This window comes from Nicotiana tabacum, chromosome 20 (assembly GCF_000715075.1).
Source record: "Nicotiana tabacum cultivar K326 chromosome 20, ASM71507v2, whole genome shotgun sequence".
In the NCBI taxonomy this organism is placed as follows: Eukaryota; Viridiplantae; Streptophyta; class Magnoliopsida; order Solanales; family Solanaceae; genus Nicotiana; species Nicotiana tabacum.
In genome coordinates, this window is record NC_134099.1 from 73,451,601 (window position 1) to 73,467,675 (window position 16,075).

General features: G+C 38.3%; 1 protein-coding gene across 1 annotated transcript; it reads right to left on the reverse strand.

The window, feature by feature from the left end:
* Positions 1 to 9,229: 9,229 nt before the first annotated feature.
* LOC142174417 (uncharacterized) lies at positions 9,230 to 9,775 on the reverse strand. Its single transcript, XM_075240209.1, has one exon. It carries the CDS (start codon positions 9,773 to 9,775, stop codon positions 9,230 to 9,232), a length of 546 nt encoding a protein of 181 aa, XP_075096310.1.
* Positions 9,776 to 16,075: the final 6,300 nt, after the last annotated feature.

Here is a 16,075-nt window from a genome sequence, read left to right on the forward strand (position 1 = left end):
AAGGACTAAACAAAAGATGACTGGAAATAGTAAAAGACCAGATTTTGCATTAGACTACCGGTGAAATGGTTTGAATAACCAACAAAACAAACCCGAACAAAACCCAAAAAACAAACTGGACAAAACTTACACAAACTGCTATGACAAAACGGAAAGATAAGTGGAAAGATATTGACACAAAACAATATCCGAACTACAATCCCAATAATCCGAACAAAAGAAATGACAACAAAATAAGCCACCAAATGCCTCTTTCTTGCTAACCAAGGAACGGAGCGTCCTCCCACTTTATTAAAAACTGGCATCTTAGCCACTGAGCTTCGCATCAGTATTGTCGAGACCATTACCAGTTTCAACCTCATCAACCTCCGTCGGCAAGTTCTCGAGGGGGTTCGAGTGCTCCATGTCACTGTTATTGATCACAATCCGCCCTTCTTGGATCATTCTTTCTATTTCTCTTTTCAAATCCCGACAGCTTTCAACATTGTGCCCCTGGACATTGGAATGGTATTCACACCTTTTAGAAGGGTCAAAGCTTCTTGCACGTGGGTCCACACGATTTGGAGGAATAGGTGCAATCATGTCATGATTCTTTAACTTCTCAAATAAGCTTTCATAGGACTCTCCTATTGGTGTAAAATTATCTTTCAACCTTTGCTCCCCATTATACCACTGGCTTGGATGTGGGTTATAGGGCATCTGAACATTTTGTGGAGACTTCTGGAGATTTTGTGATGCTCGTGCTCGCCTCCTAGGGTGTTTTGGTGGCTGGACAACATACTGAGGTGGAGCGACAGAGTATTGAGCGTCCTGAGGTGGATAATACTGCTCAAGGGAGCCATAGAAAACCTGAGGAGGCTGCTCATACCTTCGAGATGTTCTCCTGGGACCTCTTCTAGACCCTGATGTCATCATGATTTCTTCAATCTCCTCATTTGTGTCGCTAAGATTATCTGACTCAACCCGGATAGCCTGAGTTGCGGCTTTAAGAACAGCTTGACTTATAATTTTGCCTGTCTTAAGACCATTCTCTACCATTTCTCCAATTTTGATTGCTTCCGAGAAGGTTTTGCCAACTGCGGACACCATGTTTTGAAAGTAATCTGGCTCTTGCGCTTGAAGGAAGACAGTAATTAGCTCGTGGTCATCCATGGGTGGCTTAACTCGAGCTGCTTGCTCTCTCCATTTTATGGCATATTCCCTGAAACTTTCACTTGGTTTCTTCTTCAGGTTTGAAAGGGAAATGCGGTCTGGGGGAATGTCGATGTTGTATTGGAACTGTCTGACAAAGGCCTGCGCCATGTCATCCCAGACATACCAGCGAGACGTGTCTTGATCCATAAACCATTCAGAGGCTACTCCCGTAAGGCTTTCCACAAAATAAGCCATCAACAATTTTTCATTTCTTCCTGCCCCTCTCAGTTGATTGCAATATCTTTTCAGGTGGGCTATGGGATCTCCATGTCCATCGTACTTTTCAAATTTTGGAGTCTTGAAACCAGGCGGCAAGTGGACATCGGGAAATATACATAGATCTTTGAAGGCAACACTCTTTTGGCCTGCCAACCCTTGCATGTTTTCCAACCATTGTTCTAAGCTTTTCACTCTTCGGGTCATTTCTTCCTGTACCATCTTTCGGGCAGGCTTCTCAGTTTTTGCAGCAAGATCAAACGAGTACGAGTGGTACTCAGGAGAGTGGTACTGCTCTTGTTGTGTCGCAAATTGTGACTCATGACGAGGAACCTTCCCACTCTGAGTCTCTGGAGCACTTGTAACAGCTTCGACGTTAGTTGTCATTTTCTTTGAGGCACAAACCAACCACCTCAACTTTCTTCACAATTCAAAACCAAATATGTTAGAATGGACTCAATCGGTCCTTATTATTATCAATATATATATATATATATTTATTTATTTATTTATTTACCTTTGTTTTTCTTTTTCTTTTTTTTTCTATTTTTTATCATTTTTTTTTGTGTGTGGTCGAATCTTATGGAGATTGCCTACGTATCATGACCCCGCATGAATCAGACCTTGCGTAGTTCGGACCAATAAAAGATAAACAATACTAAACACACATTTTTTTTTTGTAAAATTTAAAACAAACTGAGTTTAAAGGATTTAAAGATTACTCACAAACTTGAAAATTAAACAACCCGCATGTTCTAATCAAAAGATTGGTAGACTCAAAAACAAAATTCCAGCTCCCTTTCTCTGTTCGACAAATGCAACCAAATGGTTATTTTTTGCAAATGTGGCCCCTTCCAATTTTCACATGAAGTTTGAGGCCGGGGAGGATTATTTTGACACTTTAAAACTTGTCCATTCTTTTACGAAAATAACCTTTCGACAACTGAAAGATACTCTAAGGCTATTTCGGCAAGAACGGTTTAAGACGCGGCCGAAGCTGGCTCGGCTTATTATGACAAAAGACGGTATTCACATGACCGCTGACTCTTTGATTTTTTTTCTTTTCAAATTACAATAAAAGACTTGGCGTTGTAAACACGGCCTTCAGCGCCTCGGGGACGAAGATTTATAAGGCTGTGTGGGTCAACTTGGACCAAGAAATTCTAAACATGAACCGAAGGTGGCTATTTATGCAAAGTCAGCCTTCCGGCGTCCCTTTCGGGAACATTCGGCTTTTTATGGCAAAACAACATCACCTGACTTATTTATGACTCTTTTTATCATTTTTTCAAATTAGAAAACTCAATATTGCAAGCACGGCCTTTCAACGTCCTAGGGACGAAGATTTTTAAGGCTGTGTGGGTCAACTGGACCAAATCTAAAACATGACCCAAAAAGTGGCTGTTTATGCAAAGTCAGCCTTCCGGCGTCCCTTTCGGGAACATTCGGCTATGTCTTGATAAAACAGCGTCACCCGACTTCTTTATGACAAAACTAAAATTTGACATGTATTTTTTTTATTATTATTATTTGTTTTTTTGGCTTTTTTAGCAAAAGGTGGGGTTGGACCCGATGAGGGTTGCCTACGTATCTCACATCCGGTGAGAATCAAACCCGCGTAATTCGGGCGAATAAACTATTTTTGAGAGGACCCTTTTCCATTTTCTATATTTTTTTTGTTTTTATTATTTTTCCCACAACAATCAAATAGACTATTATTTTTCATTCATAACAAACAAACAAATTAACGAAAAACATAAAACATTCCTTCTTCTTCTCTTTTTTTTTTTTTTTGAGAAGGTGGGGTTGGACCCGATGAGGGTTGCCTACGTATCTCACATCCGGTGAGAATCAAACCCGCGTAGTTCGGTCAATCAAGGATAAGTAGATGAACTAACTTTTTTTTTGAATTTTCGTTTAAAAGAACTACTTTAAAAGAAGCAAGGAAATATTATTTTTTGATTGATTTTCTTTTTAAAAGAAAGACTAATATTTTGAATTTTCATTTGCTCTTTTTTCTTTATTCTAGAGAAGAAGAGGAAAATATTTTTCGGAATTTTGCTTTTAATAAAAGAAATGCTTCTCAAAATGTTTTTTTTTGAATTTTGAATTTTCTTTTCAATTTCGAAAAAAGAATCAAAATATTTTCGGATTTGTTTTTCTATTTTATTTTTTGAATTTTGAACTTTCTTTTGAATTTTTTTTTTTGGATTATATATATACTTATTTTTGGAACAAATAATAAAATCACATTCAACGCCAGACTCTTTTTTATTTTACTATTTTCATTTTTATTTTGACATTTTCATAAACAGATAAACAAATAAAAACCCATTTTAAAACAAAACCTTTTTTTTTCATTTTTATGGCAAACCAAATATTTTCTTTTCTATATTTTTTTTTTAAAAACAAGACAGAACAATGATGATTTTTTTTCCTTTTCAAGACATTTTTTCATTTTCAAAATTTCGGCAGAGTTTCAACTCTACTTGGACTTCTATGCTGTTATTTTCTCCTTTTTTCACGATTTTCTTATATGCGGAAAATGATGACAACATACAAAATCTTTTTGAATTTTCATGCTTTGTTTTTTATTTGTATTTTTATTTTTTATATTTATTATTTCTTTCAAAAATGTGGCATGGGAGACATAATGATTTCCAAGACTTCTTGGACTCCGCAAATGCTCCCCATGCGCTTTTCCCAACATATGAAGCGTGGGGGACATATGGGAATTCCAAGACTTCTTGGATTCCACAAAATGTTCCCCATGTGCTTTCCCAAAAAGCAAGTGTGGGGGACATAGCGAATTCCAAGGCTTCTTGGATTCCACAAATGTTCCACATGCTTTGATTAAAATAACATCATGCTGGAAATGACCAAATGACCCATACGCCCTTGACTAAATACAACATGTAGCACATAGGATGCCGAAGACGGTCTATTATTTTCAGGTTGTTTGTCCTAGACGGACTCAACCCCTGTGTTGAGTCCCCTAAGTCAAATGCACATGATGCAAATAAACGTTCCTACTAGGGATCCGGCATGAAGTCACGTTATTCTATGTTCAAAACCTGGGTCGGTGTTCTAGACAGTGTACCCGAGCGGACAACTCGAGTTGAGGAAGGAGCTCCTTTCCGGGAACCAAAAGGCCAGCCGGCTTAGAAACTTTCCGAGCCTCTTTTATTTAGGGTACGACACTAACAGAATAGGGAGTCTCAACCAGTAAGCACATCCCCAGAGGTAAGAAGAGAAGGGTTTCGGCACAGTTTATATACAGTTCAAATAATATCAAAGCGGTAAAAGTAGCATTTTGCACATTTAGGCTAAAACAAATAATAATAAAATCAGATAATAAATAAAGCCAAATAATAACAATTATTCTAAGCTCGAATTCTTAACCCTGAACCAGTGGTTCTGGGTTAGGTCCTCAGCGGAGTCGCCAGAGCTGTCACACCTCCTTTTTCCGCGCCCGGGGGCGCAGGGGAGTTTTTTCCAATTAAAGGACAATCGAAATGGGATTTATTTGTTTATTTCAGAGTCGCCACTTGGGAGATTTAGGGTGTCCCAAGTCACCAATTTTAATCCCGAATCGAGGAAAATAATGACTCTATATTACAGTCTGCGTACCAGAAATCTAGATAAGGAATTCTGTTAACCCGGGAGAAGGTGTTAGGCATTCCCGAGTTCCGTGGTTCTAGCACGGTCGCTCAACTGTTATATTTGGCTTATTTATCTGATTTTTAATACAATATGAACTTATGTGCAAATTTTATCTTTTAACCGCTTTTATCATTCACTGTTATTTTTATAGGACTTGCAATATCGTGAAAACATGTCTCGAACCACGTTACATCAATGCACCCGTGGTTATTGACATATCTCGACTCGGTTGAGATTTGGATTTGGGTCACATAAATGTGCACCCGAATTAAGAAAAATAAATTATTAAGACGCGCCTAAGGCAACTAACGCATTGTTATTTTGGGGAAGGCCGTCAAATTTGCTAAACGGCATGTCCCGAATTCTAAGTATTTTTAATATATATGCATTTAGAGGGCCCCGCAGCTTCTACATTTTTGTTTGTCGAGGCTCGTCTCATTTATTATTAAAAGGAATTTACAACGTCATGGAAATGCATCTCGGGCCACGCCACAATCAATGCGCCCGTGACTAAAGACATATTTCGACTCCGTTGAGATTTGGATTTGGGTCACATAAGTGTGCACCCGAGTTTAGGGAGATAACATTATTAAAGGCGCGCCTAAAGCAACTAGCGCATTATTATTTTAGGTGGGGCCGTGAAATTTCTAAACGGCCCGTCCCGGAATCTAAGTGTTTAATACATACATTTAGAGGGCCCCGCAATTTGTGCGTTTTCATTTGGCGAGGCTCGTCTCATTTTTATTATTGTTTTTTTTTTATATATATAAAAAGGGTAAGCCTAAACCAACTACAATTCGCTAATTTGTTTGTCTCTAAAAGGAAATACTAATTCATTAATTTAACAATGGATGGCTAGTAGGATGTATGGCTAATAGAGAGTGTTTTAAGCTTGACCAACTATAATTAATTATGAGCATACGTTAGAACTAACCCATGTGGCAACCAACAGAATAATGACTAGCAAAATCATGATAGGACTTATTAAATCAATCCGGCTACAAATTCGGCAAATTAGTCTCGATCATGAAAAAAAAACTTTTTGCACAACTTTTCGTCTAGCACGCCAATTTGAGATAGCAGTAGCATAAACACAAAAAAAACTAAAACTCGATAGATTTAAACAAAAATTTCATCATAACATGTATTCGAGCTCGGACATGATAGTAACCGATATCTACTCAAATAAAGATTAGAAACTAACCTCTAATGACAAACACTGCTGGAGGTTTACAATTCATTTATCGAACCGAAACGGAACCATAGTCAGCGAGATGACAGCAAACGAAACCAACGAACTAGAACCTCACATCGGCACTCGAACGGACTTCAAACGGGAAGCCATAGAAACAGTTATCAAAGCTCAAACGGAATAGCTCACACCATAGACTCGAACGCGAAGGGACGGAGGATGGGTCATGGCTGCTGTTGACGTTTCCAGGTGATCGTTTGGACATGAAGGGTTGGACGACGCAATGCAGCAGCCGCGATAGCGCTGCTCGCCGGGCTGGGGTATGAACGGAGGTTTGATGGTTGCGTTTTCGACTGGTGGAGTTTGACGACGGGTGAGTAGGGGAAGCTGAACGGGATGAAGGGAGTTGGTGGCGCGACGGACAGTGACGACGCAGCAGCAACAGCTGCTGCTCGTCCGGCTGGGTTATGGCGGTTTGGACAATAGGGTGGTGGTGTTTGGACGATGAGGGGGGAGCTGTTGGTCGTGGTCAGTAGGGTCGTTGATGCTGCAGCTGTTCCGGCGAGGAAGCAACAGCTGCTGCGTGATAGCAGTGGACGTGGGGGTGTGACCGGTTCAGTTGACGACGCAGTAGGGTTTTTGGACGGGTTTTTTGAAGAAGACGGAGGAACAGTGGTCGTTTGGGCAGCTGGGAGGTTGTCGATGGTTTGGGGTCTGTTTGGTGGTGACAGGGAGATGAACGGAAGGCTGTGTGGTTGTTCACGGAGGGAGCTACTAGGGCTTCTTCTTCTTCTCGTTGAAGAAGAAGACGATGAACAGTAGTTCCTCTTTTTCAAATCCGAAAAAATCTCCTTTTCTGTTGGCTTTCGTCCGTGTTTTGTATTGGAATGCCCATGAAAATGAGCCCCACGCGTGGTGGGGTTCGAGGCATATGTCCCCCACGCGTGGTGGGGTTCCCCACGTGTCCTGGACACGGTTTATTATGGGCTAAGTCCGAAAATTAGGCCTAAAACCGGGTAGTTTGAACCCGAATATTATTCTTTTGCCCGGACCCGAGAAATAGGAACACGTTGCTTAACTAGTCCTATGTAAGCAAAATAACTACCAAAAATAAGACTAGTATTTAAACAAAACTATATCTTTATAAATATTTTTCAAGGTTTTAAAATAGCTACAAAATATTGATAAAACTATTTTTTATAATTTTCGTTTTTAAATATTAAGATAAAATATGAGGTAATATTTTTGTATTTTTTCAAAGTTAAAATGACTATAGAATATTAATAAAACTATTTTTTTTTTAATTTTCGTTTTTAATAAAGACAAAATATAAAGTAATATTTTTTTTTGTATTTTTCCAAAATTAAAACGACTACAAAACATTAATAGAATTATATTTTTGTAATTTTCGAATTTTATATAAAGTACCAAAATAAAGTACAATTTTTTTTTGTATTTTTCAAGTTTATGAGAAATACATAAACTAAAATTTATATATATATTTTGTGATTTTTTCTTTTTGCAACAAAATAAGGTAAAATAGTTAAAATAGCTATACTAGACCCAATTTCACATATTCACGCTAAAAATGTGAAAATTCTCGGGGAGGGTCAAAAATCACGTGCTTACATCCTTAACTGTACATTCTTGGACCAAAGTCACAGTCTTCATGCATGTCATAACCCATTTCACAAATTTGTCAGGAAAAGCCAATGCATTTAGAACTTGCTCCATGAATGGCCATTCAATTGAGTCATAAGCTTTCTGCATATCCAGTTTCATCATACATCTGGGTGATACTCCTCTTCTTCCATAGCCTTTCACTAATTCATGGCTTAGAATTATGTTATCAGCTATCACTCTTCCAGGCACAAAAGCTGATTGTGTGTTGTCTACTAAGTCCTCCATAACTTCCTGCAATCTCCTGGTTATAACCTTGGAGATCACTTTGTATAGAACTGTGCAACATGAGATAGGCCTATATTATTTAATACTCACAGGGTTTCTGACTTTAGGCACTAAAGTTATTGTTGTGCAGTTGATAGGTTTATGCATATATGTTGTTTCAAAGAATTCCAACACTGCCATTGTTATATCCTCACCTACAATCTGCCAAGTCTTCTTAAAAAATAAGGCATTAAACCCATCATAACCAGGTGATTTAAGGTCACTGATACCCTTCATGGCTTCCCACACTTCCTCCTTGGAGACTGGCTTTATTAGCTGAACCTGTTGGTCCCTATTTAATGTTGTTCCCTGCTTCATGGTATTTGGATTGATGGCTGGTATGCTGTCAGCTCTTGATCCAAGCAATTTTTTATAGTATCCTAGTATCTCTGCTTCTATATCTTCCTCCATCATAAGCTGAGTTCCCACCTCATTTGTTAAGCTTTGGATTCCATTCAAGTGATTCATGTTCTTCATTTGTGCATAGAAGTAGGCTGAATTAGAATCTCCCAACTTCAACCATTGCACTCTTGACTTTTGCCTGTATATGCTTTCTTCTATCTTTACCCATTTTTCTAATTCACCCTTCAGTTCTTTTTCTTTGTCAATTAGCTCCTTATTCTGCAGTTTTGAGCTCATTTCCTCTTGTATTCCCTGCAGCTCCCTCCTTATCTCTTTGATCTTTCCATCGACCCCTTTGTAATGCTGAGTATTTAGGCTCTTGATAGCTTCTTTTACCCCTTTAAGATTGTTCCATACTGTCTGCATTCTACCATTTGTGCTCCTATCCTTCCAAGCTTCTTCAATGTGTTGCATGAACTGAGGGTGGTCAGCAATACAGTTAAAGAACTTGAAAGGCCTATTCTTCTTTCCTTGTGCCTGACAGATTTCTAGCTTCAGTGGTGAGTGATCAGATACCATTGGTTCCAGCACCTGAACTTTCACATTTGGCATTGTCATCATCCAAGTAGTATTTACAAGTCCCCTGTCAATTCTGCTATAGGTATGATTATTAGTCTAGGTGTAGTTCCTCCCCACATACTGTAGCTCATTCATTCCTGTATCCCTCATATACTCCTTAAAATCTTTTGTTTCCATATCTTGGACCTCTGTACCACATAGTCTATCTTGTGGATGTACAACAGCATTATAGTCTCCCATAGCTAGCCAAGGTCCTTGTTGTATGTTGTGGATTTGCCTCATCTTGTCCCATAGCTTCCTAACAGTATGTAATCCATATATTGCTGAAAAATCAAACATAACAGCTTTTGCAATAACTCTAACTTGACCATGTATCAGTTGCTCCTCTATTTCCACTAGCTCAAAAGTGTATATCCTAGGATCCCACATGAGCCAGATTCTGCTTTTATGGTTTATACTTGAGTTGGAAATCCATTCCCAACCAGGTGCTAGCTTCTTTATCACTGCATTCTCTTTTTGATTTTTTACTCTATGCTCTACTAATGTTATTATTGCTTTATTATTCCCTTTTATAAATTCTTTTATCTCCTTTTGCTTATAAGTCTTATTCAGTCCCCTCACATTCCAAGTTATCACACTCATACAGGTATAAAGTATGGGTGGTGATACAGCCCCTGCACCTCTGAACTCCTCTCTTGCATTGTACTTGTACCTGACTCATCATATGCTTGATTTATTGCTAGGCTTTGGAATCCATTACTTCCCAATATCTCCTGATCCTCAGCTTGTTTAGCTTTAGCTGCCCTTGCTGCTAATTTTCCTAGGACAGTTATCCACCCCTCTTCCTTTCTCTGAGCATCATTGTTTATTGGATCTGGTTCACTCTGTTGATTAATCACTGCTGCTTCCTGCTGTACTTCAGCCTTCTTCACATTATCATGTTGTCTGTCAGTTCTGAGCCATACTTGCTTATTTTTTATGATCTTCCTCTGCTGCACCACTCTTTGGAGTTGTACTGTTTTAATCTCTGCACAATCATGTCCAATTTTCAGACATTTTGTGCAGTATTTTGGCTCCCAATCATAGGTGACTTCCTGCTGGATTAACCTCCCCTTATGATCCTGTAGCTTCACATATCTAGGTAGAGGCTTTGTGATGTCCATTTCTATCAGCATACGTGCATAAGAAATCCTAACTGAACCAGTAGTACATTCATCTGCATATATTGGATTTCCCAATGTGCTGCCTATCTTACTTAAAGCTTTCATGCCCCAGCAATTTATGGGTAAGTTTGGAAACCTCACCCATAGGGGAATGGTTTTCAGGACCTCACCATGTACATTAAAATCATCCGACCAAACCTTCATTATCATAGGCTTGTTATTAATCGTATGTGGCCCAGAGTACAACACCTGATCCCTCTCCTCTAAATTAGTGAACCTTATTACAAAATATCCTTCATTATGGTAGAAGATTTGTGGTTTCACCGAAAACTTACCCATGTTGTTATATCTATGTTGCAAGATTTATGAAATAAAATTATGCTTGTTAACTATTATTTGTACTTTCCCATTTTACCTATTTAAATAATAATTTAATAAAATTATCTGTATATTTATTATGTGTGTGTTGTCTTGTCGAACTGAAAAAGCTGACCAGCTGACATAAAGTTGTCTTATCAACATCATGATATTTAACACGCAAAGTATAGCGCCATTAGATAGTCCGTTATGTGTGTGTTGTCTTGTCGAACTGAAAAAGCTGACCAGCTGACATAAAGTTGTCTTGTCAACATCATGATATTTAACACGCAAAGTATAGCGTCATTAGATAGTACATTATGTGGGTGTTGTCTCGCCGATAAATAACGGGCTCATTGTAGTTATGTTGTGTGCTCAAAATTTACTAAAAACAAATATTTTATTAAAGGTAAAGTTTTTTTTTACTAAAAGCAAATATTACACAAATGGCTCAACCTCTTCGTCCACCAAAGTGCAACTGTGGAAAAGCATGCTTGATGCAAAATTGTTGGGAAGGTGGTGAAGTTAGACGCCGCTACTGGCACTTGTATGAACCAGTTTTACAAGGTTCCCGGCGAACCTATTTGTGATTTTCAAGAATGGGTTGATGAACCATGTTATCAGGAATGTTACAGAGAACAACTCCAGTTTCTTCATAATATGTGTTTAAGACAACAGGAACATGAAAAAGAAAGCAATAGAATTATTGCAGACTTGAGGGCGAACCTGAAAGAGGTGGGAGAAGAAAAATGGAAAACACAATGGAATTGTGAAGAACAAAAGGATCGAAAAAAAAATATAAACTGGAACTTGCGGAGGTGAAGGCGAAATTGAAAGAGGTAGAAGAATAAAAAGAACAACTGAAAGAACGATTTAAGTGGTTGGAGCGGAGAATAAATAACAACCGGGGCTAAACATTGGCATGTATGTGTTTAGTGTATTTTTCACATTTCATGTATTTTTATTATGTTGGCCTGCTATATTTGTGTTTGTGATTGTGTTTGTACTGTAGTAATGTTTTCCTTGTGTGTTGTACTAAATTTTATTTTAATTGAAGTAGAAGTTAAGTTTAAGTGTGTGTGTTGTACTAAATTTTATTTTATGAAACTATCAAACGAATGGAGAACAAAAAAAGTAATGTGCATATTCGATTAAATAATATTGTTAATGTATACAAAAATATTATTTACACCATGTCAATGTGTCCCGCATCCGGTGTGTCTCAATGCAGCCGCTGGCCTAAGGCGCATCCCCTCCCCCCGGGTACGCTATCAGGATCATCATCATCAAGTCGTCTCCTTATAGCTGGATGCGGCGCAGGATGACATGTATCGGTGGTGCTGTCAGCTCCAGTAGAAAGCTACATAATAATATGAAACTTAGTATAGAAAACTACATAACAATTCACAACAATTTATATTGTCTTACCATCATCGTCTCTAGATCCTGAATGTAGTCATCTGTCGCTGCATCGCATGAAGCCTTAAAAAGGAAATTAATAAAGTTAAAAAAAATAAATAAGTTACAGTTAACACAAATTCAAATTCAATACTAATAAACTTAAACCTGCGTATGTGATGTGGAGCCATAACTCAGTCGGCGCCCACTATAAAAATCGCGGGTCGGTCAATCCTCAACAGTGGTAGACGGGCCTGGGAAGTATCTACCCCAATCCACTCCTTGAATATCCGATCCCATGATCAATAACTGACCCGATGGGGTCACCTGCGATGGCACTGGAGTGCGATAAATTCCAAGGCTGTAAGACGGCATGTCCGTCTCATGCATGCCACCTGCCATATCAGCAGCAACATCATCAGCAGGAGCCTCAACGCCCTTTTGCTGGGGACCACCTCCTCTCCGTCCACGACCACGTCGTCCGGCACCACCAGCTTGTGGGATACCACGGCCTCGTTGGCACGTTGTTAGGTCCATATAATCAGCCTCGTGTGCCAAACGTTGATCCGATCGGGCTCGCTGCAGTGTCTGCGCAGCCACATCCATGAATCGACGACTATACTCCTGCATGGCCACAGGATCGTGGACATAACTCTGCATCTGCTGCCCCATATGATAGACGGTATGCAATCCAATCGCCTGCACAAAGTAAATAATATAAACTACATATTTGGCACTAAATTATAGCTATATAACTAATAATAACAGAAAACATACCAGGGCCTCGTGTCTCCCGGCGTATGGGACGTACTGACCGTGTGCCTGATGAACTAGGTTCCCGATAAAAATCCGGGAAACAGTGCGGTACCATGCCATATAACGTGGAATATGAAAGTGTTGCGGAGGTGGGGTCAAGTCCCCTCGCCTGTCCCAGGTACCCAACTGCTCGTTAAGCCATGCCATAACTGTGTCGTCTACCCTGGACCGATCATCCCTCTCATAATGTAAAGCATGCCATGCAGGCGGAGTCGGTATAGGCTGCGGTAGGACAAACTGACGAAATACCCGCTCGGAGGCATGATGCTCGACAATATCGAGGCATATGAGCGAGACAGAAGCCCTCCAAATATGTTGGCCAAACCTGCAATACGCTGGCAGGGTACCTATCACCTCATCGGTGTACGGCGTCCAGATGAACTATCAAATAAGAACACAAACCGTTAGTGCACATCACTAAGTTAATCTATAACCGGTAAGTTTAGTTAGATATTCACCAGTGCGTCTTCCAGCAAATCCAACACATCCCTGCAGAGGGGGAGATTATGATGGGCATCATACTCTCGTGCAAGAGTACGACGCATAACCCACCTACAGGCTAGAGGGAGTTGCGGAATTTCTACATTAGCCGGTAGTTGTGGTAGAGGTGGCTGAAACTGCAGAAATCGCTCCCAGACCCAAACCTAACATACAAAGTTGACGTAAAGTATAAGATTAACTATAACTTGATAGAATTGTAACTAATGGACATATTATTTGAATATGTTGTCACCTGTAGAAGCAGCAGAAAGCCACCAACGTCTCTCTGTGTGCCGATGCAAGCCCGACACATCTGCCTGTACAGATATGAGATGGCAGTACCACCCCAGCTGTACAAAGATGTATCCTCGAACCGGGCAATATGATGCAGAAAACGGAGGCTCACTAGGTTCCCCGAAGTGTTCGGGAACAAGACCCCCCCCAAATAGAAGGAGCAACAGCAGCCTCGTATATCGCTGTACATCCACCTCCGCAGACTCATCGGTGATAGTATGGTGGATCTGCACCAGGTGGTCTCTAATGGGGACCAACTGTATACGACTGGACCCAGATGCTACCGCCTCGTCCTCCAGCATAAAACCCGTGTGCATGTGCAGCATATCCCAATATGCCTGCCGCGAATAATATCTCATGGTCGCAGGCAGTAAAACTGGCAAGCCATCAGCGGACAGGCCATATAAAATCTCAGTGTCCTGGAGTGTGATGGTGGCCTCGCCGATGGGCAAATGGAAAGTGTGCGTCTCCGGTCGCCACAGCTCAATCAAGGTCGTGATCAAAGCATAGTCGAGTTGTATCCGGCCAATCCTAATAATCCTATAAAATCCTATCTCCTCCAAGTAATGGACCACGCGGGGATGTAGAACGTGGGGAGGACTCAAAAACTCCCACAATAGATCCACTCTCCTAGCCCGGAAAGTCTGCGTAAGCAACTGTCCGTCCCATATATACTCGGATCTATACTGGGGTTATAGGTCTAATAGATCCAACGTCCGGAGGCCGGGATGTATAATCGCGTCCATGTCGTCAACTGTAAACTATCATTAAACTATCATTAATAATTATGTGTTTTTTATTATAATTTAAATTCATATTTTTTAATAACTTAATTGTACAAATTATATATATATATATATATATATATATATATATATATATATATATATATATATATATATATATAATAAAATGTTTTTATTATAATTTAAACTCATATTTTTTAATAACTTAATTGTACAAATTATATATATATATATATATATAATTATGTGTTTTTATTATAATTTAAACTCATATTTTTTAATAACTTAATTGTACAAATTATATATATATATATATATATATATATATATAATTATGTGTTTTTATTATAATTTAAATTATTATTTTTTAATAACTTAATTGTACAAATTATATATATATATATATATATATATATATATATATATATATATATATATATATATATATATATATATATAATTATGTGTTTTTATTATAATTTAAATTCATATTTTTTAATAACTTAATTATACAAATTATATATACTTGTACAAATTATATATATAATTTGTACAAAATAATGTATTTTTATTATAATTTAAATTCATATTTTTTAATAACTTAATTGTACAAATTACTAATTATGTGTGTTGATACAATTATTAACTTAATTGTACAAAGTTTGCATTTTCAACTACCAGTATAAGATACTTAAACAAAAGGAATTCTAAGCTAAAATACTACACATTACTACACTACAAGGCTCTAAATTTTACTACGCTATAAGAATCTACGTTTTACTATGCTAAAAAGGTTTGGATTTTGCTACGCTAAAAAATAATCTAAACTAAGCATAAACAACAAATAAATTTAATTGCAAATAAAATACAAAATGGAATGAAAAAACATATATATAAATCAGGATATTAACAGACAAATTTATTTTACTAATTTATATTTTTTTAGAAAACACTAATATTAAATCCGGATAAATTTAACATGCTAGTTTCGAGAAAAAAAAACACAAACCGAAATAGAACACATACAAATCAAATAATATACGTTATTATAAATGTTTCAACTTAAAATAAATCGAAATACCTCGATTTAGAATTTTGGCAAAGCAAAAAAATTAAAATTTTGACTCCGGAATTGTGAATCAATAATAGCACGAAACTCTAATCGAATGTGGGACCCTTTTTCTTTGAGTTTTATGTGTCGGGGGGACCCAATTTTTTTTTTAAATAAAATGGCAGAAACGGTGGGAGACCAAGAAGAGGGGAAGGGTTTTAAAATAATGGTGGATGGAATCGGAGAAGAAGACGGAGGGGTATAAAAAATCTATGTATAGCGCCACTATACCTGGCGCTATACATTAATGCTATATATATAGCGTCAGGTATTGTGGCGCTATACCTGGCCATGTCAGCTTTTACAGTATAGCGCCACAATAACTGGCGCTATACCTTAACGGTTCCGTTACTATTAGTATATAGCGCCAGGTATTATGGCGCTATATATAAAAAGGTCATTTTTTTACCACATATTTGTGTAGTTTGAGTCCAAAAAAACAACATTTTGGTTCTGGACTCGTTCCTCTCTGCCTAAGAGAGTTCTAGTTTGCTCGTAAGGTAAACTACCTCAGCGGATATCTTTCAGCACTGATCCTAAAAGGCTTGGCTCTCGGAGATAACCTAACTCCGTTCCT